Source organism: Morone saxatilis, unplaced genomic scaffold (genome assembly GCF_004916995.1).
Source record: "Morone saxatilis isolate NCDOM2014 unplaced genomic scaffold, NCSU_SB_2.0 Contig5, whole genome shotgun sequence".
NCBI lineage: Eukaryota > Metazoa > Chordata > Actinopteri > Moronidae > Morone > Morone saxatilis.
The window spans coordinates 21,089,453-21,098,648 of record NW_023340095.1 but is presented as its reverse complement, the minus strand read 5'-3'; the positions used below and the strand labels follow the sequence as shown (position 1 = coordinate 21,098,648).

The window sequence follows — 9,196 nt, the reverse complement described above, 5'->3', positions numbered from 1 at the left end:
TCAGCAAAGATGGGAAATACTATTAAAGTGGTTTATTTAAACCAAAATATTACTTGTATGAAGATTAGGCTACTGAATAACATTGATTACGAATCATTCGATACTTTAGTGCTGGATGAATTGTGGAGAATCTAACTGATTTGAATTATGTGTAGCATATTCGTGTAGGTGATATAAGCAGCTTAGAACTCACGCAAGAAGGTGATGTGGTGGGCTTTAAGAGGTTTTATACATCCAAAGAATTTCAGTAAAATCCAGATCTGACGCCTAATTGAGACCTCGTCAAAAATGTGTAGCCACACCATGCTAGTAAAGGGCACCTGGGGATCCTGCTTTTAATTTAAGTTTTACAGTATATTGAGAGGTGTGTCCTCCCTATTTACGTACATACTGCAGTCCAGTACAACACAATCAGTAACTATGACTTCAATGCTGAAACATACTGTATAATTAAATGAACCCCTTTGTTAAAGTGTCATAAAAACATTGTAGGCATCATGAAAGTCGACTTTATGGCAGGACATTTGAAGAAGGGGGGTTTCTCCCTTGTTGATGCTGTTGTTCCAATGTGATGTAAGACTGCCTCAGTGTATTGGTAACATACTGATCTCCCTCTGCCTCCCCTCAGTCTTCCCCCAGCTTTACTTCCACATGATACGGCAGAGGAAGAAGGTGCTGGGCCACGTAGAGGACTACAGCAAAGTGGAGTGAGCCCAACGGCATTCAAACAGATGTGATCGAGGGAAAATAAACCAAAACAACCAACAGAAGTCTGCTTACAGAAATGCAAACCCCAGCCACTTTTCACACTGCCAGAGCTGACCTGGCAGAAGATTCAATTATCAAGCAACTTTATTTTTTTTCCCAGCTGTTGTCCAGGTTGTGTAGGTGCTCAAAAAATCATGAACCAACTGGTGTTGTTTTTTGTTGTTGTTTTTATTTATGAACAAACCGCAGTTCCTTTTGTTTAGTCAGAGAGCTTTCAGCTGTAAAGAAACTGTATTATGACGTGGATACAGTTGAGCTGCTGTCTGAGCAGTACGTAGAACTCGGTCACAGAAAAGCATTGAACTGAATGAGGCACTGATAGAATCAATAACCTCCTTTTAAATGTCACCATAGAAATTCCCTTATAGATTTTTCACCTCCCCGCACCTCTCTTTTTAAAAAGCAGTTTTGTTTCACTACAATGTAGAAAGAATAATGTGAAGACTTAGTACTGAAACTAGGTTCTCTGTAGGTTTTGCATCTACAGTGTGTTTGTTGGTGCAAACTGTGGTCCAGATTTGTGTTTTTTGTTTGTTTTCTTTCATTTGTTTCAGACAAAAGTTTGATTACATTCCTAATTTAGTTCAATAAACCTTTTTTCATTCTGTGCTTGCATGGTTTTCTATCTGTTTTTCTCTTGTGCTAGCTACTGTGTGTTTGGTGTTTGCTTGGATGTAGTGTGGACTTCTGTCTTAGTCGCATCCTTAGTGCTCTGCCATTGATTATGTTCAGTCTTTATAAGCTTAATTTTCCCAAGTTTTTCCAGTGATTGTGTGTTGTCTTTTGATTTCCTCATTGTTTGATGTTTAGGTGGTTTATACATGAATAACCTAAAGTAGCCAGTATGTTTTTCCATCACACATCCATCCAAAGGAGAAAACATCCCTCTTCTCTTCATGTGATTGCATTTTCTTTCTTTCTTTTATCTATCTATAGTTAACTAATTTAGCATTTTTAGCTCCAATAAAGCGATACTCTCATTAGCTGGTATTCTTCAGTCTTCACCCCATCTCTAATTAATTAAAGAGGGCAGTGTGTCTTATAAATGGGATGTTAAAATAACTTTTATTAAAAAAGAACGATTAAGATGTCGTGACTTAGGCAAAAAAAGAACAGATAGCACAACATACAGTAGCAACAGTGTTTTCTGATATTTAACACAAACAAAACAGCATTGTAGCCCAAATATATGTTGGATTTTTAACTTTATGGACTTTAATTTTTAAAGTACAGAGTGATGTCACTATACTTTGATACATAAAACTGGTGGTCATTAATTTATATAGAGCTATGTCAGCTGAAATACTGCTCCTAAGTGACATGCCCCTGTCAGTGTGGAAATAGTGCTTTAGAAGGAAGTGAACAGACCTAATACTGAATTCAGTTAGTGAATTTGTAGTCTTTTCAAAGAGGTAACTGATAATGTACAGTGGAGAGAGCAAGAACTGTGAATCGGTCCCACCTTTTCTTCACCTGATGAAATAAGGCAGGTTTAGTTTGTAATGGCCATTTGATGCACTTTCTGTAATGTTAGTAGCTCATTGTTTTGGACAGTGTTTTTTTGTGGTATTTTTCGAGTTGTAATCCTGAAAGCTTGATATTTTGTTAGGCTCAGTTGCAGCTGCTCTGTCAAAGAGTAACTTAAGGCTGAAAAACATTATTTTATTGACCTCTTTTAACTGTCCTTCTGAGTACATTTCTACAGCACTGCGGCGAAGTGAGAACTTCAACCACTTGGGTCAGGAATAAAGCTTAAGTTGCTCTTTAAATTTTCTGTTCACCCAAATTAGGAAAAGAACATATGTTCAGATACTTCTGGTAGTATGCAGCCATGTAGATCATTTCTGGTTTATTTGACCAGATTTTGAGATCCTCAGAGATTTGATCAGGATTGCTACTAGAAAAAGATGTTGCTCTCAATATATATATATGTATATATAAACATTGAGCACCACAAACAAAATTCCTTTCACAATCATTGTATTTAGGTGGAAACAGAAATGTTAGAAGCCGATGTCTTCAAACCTTTGCACGTTTCAATACTGTTCTTCTAGAGGTTGGTAAGAAACTTTTTGTAAATTGGGTGAACTGACCCTTTAATGTTTCCAAGCCCAGTCGCCATTCTTATATGTCTTTCAGAAGCTCGCGCCTGTGTCAACATTTCTTATCAATCCACCTCCAAAACATAAATGCTATGTTGCTAAACTCATGCTCGCTGTCATGATCATAAACCTGTCTTACACTCCTTTACTCCGTAGCAAAGTGAGCAGCTAGTGGCTGTAATGTCAAATCTAGCCTTTGTGCTCTTTCTTCCCTCTTCCCCATGGATGATTGAGCATGATTTTGGAATACTTGTTGGACATGTCTTGCAGGAGCAGAGGTGCAGCTCATTGTAAAACTGCATGAAAGAGGAAATCTGGATGCCTGGAATGATGATCTGTGTTACAACCTAACTTAAAAAAAGAAAAAATACAAAAGCATGGCATATGTTACTCCAGAACTGGTTTACTGAATAAAGTTTTGATACAAATGTTTTGCATGGGGCCAGCCGACTTTGTACAGGTATGAATAATGAGTATATATTTACAATAAACCTAATATAATATGGGAAGCATATTCACTATGTTTTATTATATATACTTAATGCACTATACAGTCATGGATAGTCCATGTGACTCATAGCATATTTCAGTTAATTCAGGTGAAATAAGTGGATGGCAGCTATATGTGCATTAAATGTGTGTGTGGTGACTCATTCACTCGCCATGTAGGTGGGAACATTGTTTATTGTACAATTTAGCAGCGCTGGAAGGCTTCACCAGCTCAATACAAGCTCCTAAGTATCTTAAAACCTATTAGGCACACTGCCTTGCACTCAGACGCTAATGAAAATGGATTTGATGCATGTGGCAGGTCAGGATGTGCACTTCTCAGAATGACTGTGCCTTTCATCTGTCTGCTGCTGCTCAGATCATATCACTGGCTTTTGATGTAAAGCATCTGTAGGCCCAGAGTGCAAATACTTGGTAGGCTCAGGCGCATTCAGGATCAGCTGAAGAGGCAGTCAGCTGACAACACACAACAAGTCATTGTCATTCTCATTGTCAGTCTGATCTAATGGTGAAGAAAGTATAACACACAATTACATAAATATGTACTAATATAATATATAGATAAATAAAAGGGTATTCTTGTTCATTTTATGTAATTCTAAGGTTCAACATACATTAATAAACATAATTATTGCCATTTGATGTATTTACTGCTGAAATATATATATATATTTCATATATAAATATGTAGAAAGAAAAAAGACAAAGTAGAAAAATATAGGTAAACCATAAAAAATGACTAGATTGAGTGCAAAAAATCATGCTTACTTAAGCATGATTTTTCTTTCATCACTCAGGACAAGAATGCTAGAATGGGCGACATTATAATAATCCAGACAGTCTGTATTAAAGAGACTTTCCCACAATTTAGTATTGCACTTCCATAAAGTTTGGGGACCTGTGAGAAACAAACAAAAAAAGAAGGGTCACAATAAGAGTGATCCCCACGGGGATTATTAAAGTATTTCTGATTCTGATTCTGATTCTGAAGAGCATCAGAGGCTGAGATATCCTGTGCAGTATGGGTCAAGCTACAACAATTCAGAATCCTCTGATTATTATAATGCAACTCGATTGTGTCTTTTGAGTCGACCCTCCATGTCTGACAAATGTCCACATTTATCAAACTCTGCAACCTCAGAGACTCTTTCAAGTTCAGCAATTTAATTGACCAGTCTTCAGTAAATGGAGGGACACTTGTTTTTTTTGTTTTGTTTTTTTAATACAGAATATCAACTTTTTGGCAGCAGCAAATGCTTCAGCCAGTCACTTACTGTATTATACTGTTGATCACAAGGGATCTCAATATGCATAATGCTGGACATGACTTGAGGGTTTTGTCTCAACACTAATTCTTTTGAGTTTGAGTTTTGGTATCAACATCAAAACAATGCTGCATTCAGTAAAATACTGTGTGAAAAATAAACTCTTTGTTTCATTTAAAAAAAGGAGTTCTCAAAAATTGAGAACTTTACCTACATACAATTTAAATCATAATCTGTTTGATAAAAGAATAAGTAAAAATATTATAAAGCATTTCAGCCAGCTTTTGGCTTTGCTGTGCAGGGCTGGATCTAAAGGCGTGGCATGGCTGGTAATGCTTGGCCACGCCAGCTGCTACCCCAGTTTGGTGTAAAATACTGTCAAGTCTGACACATTCATTTTGATTGATTTAATAAATAAAATTTTACAAAATGGATATTAACGCATATAACTTAATGATCTGTTATGGACACATTTTAGACTACGTGACAGGCTTTAGTTCAGTTCAATAATACATGTATTTGGAAAAATGTTTGAAGATTTGGAAATAAAACTATTTTTAATTTTTCCAGATCCGCCCCTGGTGCTGTGGGCACGTTTCCATCCATTGTCAAAGAATGGTACTCTCAATGTTTTGATCTGAACACTGGCTGAACAAGCAAATTCAAACTAAATATCTAAGATATGTGGGTGGCTGAGTGTGAGTTTAACTTATTGCATATATACAGCATACACAATAGCAGATTGTATATGAGACTGTGTGTGTGATTGCACAATACCCAGAGTGACTATAAAGGTTGTTTTCCACCAGGATGAGTCACAGCACTGCAGAGGTCGTCATTTTCTCCTTTTTTATGAAAGAGAGAATGAAACTACACTGATGTGGGCTGAATCTTCCTCCTGTGTCACCACACGTGTTTATAGGCTGCCGTGGATAAGGGGATTATTCAGCTCTTGGCCTCACGATACAGTCTTCTAGCATTCATCTCTTACATCTTGTTCTGCTTCCTAACTTAATTCATCACACAAATTAAACATGTTGTGAATATGTGGAATGCCTGACGCTGTTTCAGACGTCACTAAATGGTTCATGTGGTTGTTATGGCGCTGCCAACATGTATTTGTCGTCATGAACAATACACCTGAACACTGAATTGGTTTATTTTTCTGTCACAGTGCCTTAGATGTGATATTTGTCAACGGACTGCAAACAGAACTTGTCCTTGACTGGATGCTGCAGTCAGAGCAACTGACTGAATCGGTGTAGAATCGGACTGAATTGCCATTTTATTCCTGCTTGGATCCCTGAACAACATGTGGGCAGTGATTCCAAGATCTGCTGCATGTATCCTGGGTAGATTCCTGGGTAATAGTGAGATGAGCATTGTTGCCATGGTGTGTGTGGAGATACTTGCTTTGTGTCTATTATTTATGAATCCTATATTAAATACTAACTTTCTTCTCTGCCTTTTTGGACTTATTTTCTTAGTTTGTATAAAATATAAAAATAAAAGAGGATTACATCAATAATTCAATTTCTCCTTGTTACTATTATTATTATTTTATACACTGTGGCACATATTGATTTTGAGTCAGAGTTTCCAGAGATCCATTCTGTGGCCTGTCCTCATCCAGGCGTGCATGGGGGAGAGGAGGTTGTGTGTCTCATTCGGCAACATCTGAAGTTGTTTCAATGTCCTCCTGGATTAAAAGAGAAGTTTTTCCTGAACCGAATGGAGGGTCTAAGGACAGAAAGTGTGAGATTGAAAAGCACCCTGAGGCAAAATGTGATTTATGATATTAGGCTATATAAAATTTGACTTGAGCCCACCTGTGCAATTATACAAAAAATAACTCGCTACACAGTGGAGCTTATACACTGTGTGCAGGTTTATTGGCCTGGGCGCATGCTTATTGTGAACTTTTCATTTGCAGATGTGGCAACAGGATGAGGTGAAATACTGTCCAGCAGCACCCACACAAAATCTTCTCTAGTGGCAAACAGAAAAATCAGAGGAGGACTTTGTATAATAGCACTCATTGCTGCAGAAGTTTCTTTTGTGGAGGTTTGCCTAAGAATGTGGGTCTATTTAAAGAAGCGACAGTAGCTTTGTTAGAGGTAACTTCTAAATCTATTATATTCACAGAACTCAAGCACAGGAGGCTGGCTAGTGTACTCACATTTCTCTTAGAAATTAAAGGGATCCTTCATATAATGGATATTGAATGACCTGGATAGAGCACTTTATGTCCCCTGAAAAGTTTAAAAGATTCCAATATTTATTCCTGTTCTTTCCTCCAATTTAGTGTAATGGAAGCAAGAGGAAGCTGGTTTGCTTTAAATGCCTTTTTGTTCCTCCTGTCCTTACTTGTTCCTCCACTGAATGTTGGTTCTGTGTTGGTTTGTGTAGAGATCATTTGGGTTAATAAAGGTTAAAAACGGATATCGAGGATGGCTGCTGTCTTCACAAAGGCTTTTTTCCTAAATCCAGCAGCAGGCTTTCCTCGGGCCTACTGTTCCTGAGATCACATGAATTCCTATAGAAATGCTTTCAGCAGCCACGAGACATCGGCCACTTATTCCTGTGCTGTGATGTTAACCCTGAAGAAGGCTTCTGCACCACGTCTGTGTTCCCTCTGATTCCATTGTGCTCATTGACCTCTGTGCAGGGCTGAATCATTGACAGTCAGATGCTGTCACAAGATGACACAGACGTTGGCTTTAAAGTTGTTCCTATATATTAACAGTTTGAAGTTTTAGTAATATACTCTGAGCCTCAGAAGCTTGTGTGACCATTCCTTTTTAAAATTTAAATATGAAAGTGCTACAACATGTCTCATGTTGGCCTTTACCATCTGCAGTGTCTATCATTAGCATTTCACAGTACTGCTTTGGTTGAATGGCCATTTACTAATTGATGAGAATAAGTATTTTGTTGCATGTGCTCGTCTTTTGTATCTTCAGTCTATTGGTTATACTTAGACTGGACTCTACTTCATTAAACAATGCTTTGATATTTCAAATATGCATTGTTGACTATGAGCATTATGGGAACAAGCCTTTACAATGCTTTGTGTTTTTGCTCTCCACAGGGTACAATGTGTTACTTTTTTTGCTAGATGCACTTTCACTTATAAGTTCAGTCACTTTCATGGGTGACAGTAATCAATATTTGCATTTTGTGTTACATGACAAAAAGGACAAGCTGCTATTAACATTAGCTCAGCTTTTTTCTCTGATAACTTTCAGATCCAGACGTCTGATGACTAAAATCCTTAAAAGTGTATCGTAAAATGTGGCCTCAAAACTGGATAAAAAGTCAGTTTATGACAGCTTCTGGCAAACAACCACAATGCTGACGCATGCACAGAGGATATGACGCCATTGACAGGAGACTGGTAAAATTTGAATAAAATTACATATTTTTGTCTGGGTTTGAACATGTTTGGAACATTTGAAATAATGTTAGTACACAACTAAAAAAAAAAAAAAAACATAGGTCAGTTGTTTACAGACAATTTAATGTGAAAATGTTACATATTATAGCTTTAAATAACTAATAACTATAACTATACTTTCCATAGCCAGTTTTCACTCAATGTGCTACACATTGAGTGAAAACTGAAATAGATCGGACTGTAATGAGATTAGATTTGTGTGACTCTGTGTGTGAGTGTGTTTTGCGTGTGTGATTCTTACTCATGATAAACTGCTGCTGAACAAGTTCATCTAACATTCAGATGATGGCAGTAGCGTTCTGTGTCAACTCAACAGGGAACGTCATCTTCAGATGCCCAGATTACATCTAAATTAAGAGGTTTTCACAGGTGAAAGCAGTTTACCTTGGAACAAACCCAGAACCCATCATGTGTAATCTGAATTATTGTGACACATCAGGTGAAAGAACGGAATGCACACTTATTTTAGAAGTATAAACTGATTTAGATTTTCACTGAGCACAAATTCAAGTCTTCCTCAGTATCTTCTAAGAGGGGTGTAAATGTAAATTTGCTTGCATGGACAGTGTATTTGGTCTGTTGCATAGATGTTACAGATTGGTATGAAGTAACAATTAATAGCAAATGGTGATCTAAGATTCATGGCAGCTTTCAGACACTCTAAGACATGTGAGGGAGGTTAGGTTAAAGATTCCCTCCTGACATGTATTAAGAGATATATACAAATAGTCTGCTTGTAATACATTCAGAGACTTTCTCGGCCAGGATATTTTAGGCTACATTTACACTGCAAGCAATTCTGATTCATTGTTCAGATCAGATTTTTGGGGGTTTTGGTTGGATGTCCACATTACTATTTAAATGTGGCCCATATCAGATTCCAGTGTAGACAGGTCATGGTCTTGAAAATGACCCGCATGACAAATGTCAAGTGACATAATAGTCACATGCATTCTGATATGACAGTTCTTATTGAGGTCACATTGTACCAAATCAGACCTGTATCTGATTTGGACCACAAAGTGGCCCAAAAAAGATCAGATTTTATGTGATTTGTGCTGTTCACGCAGTCATGACTTAGACAATGGTGTCCT

General features: G+C 37.4%; 1 protein-coding gene across 1 annotated transcript in view; it reads left to right on the top strand.

Moving 5' to 3' along the window:
• The window catches only part of hacd2 (3-hydroxyacyl-CoA dehydratase 2), a gene marked incomplete at its 5' end in the record, with an annotated part of 8,490 nt that extends 7,113 nt beyond the window's left edge, over nucleotides 1–1,377 (top strand). The window contains 1 exon segment of the mRNA XM_035676275.1: nucleotides 629–1,377. Within this exon segment, the coding sequence (XP_035532168.1) occupies nucleotides 629–711 (83 nt within the window).
• Between the last annotated feature and the right edge of the window lie 7,819 nt (nucleotides 1,378–9,196).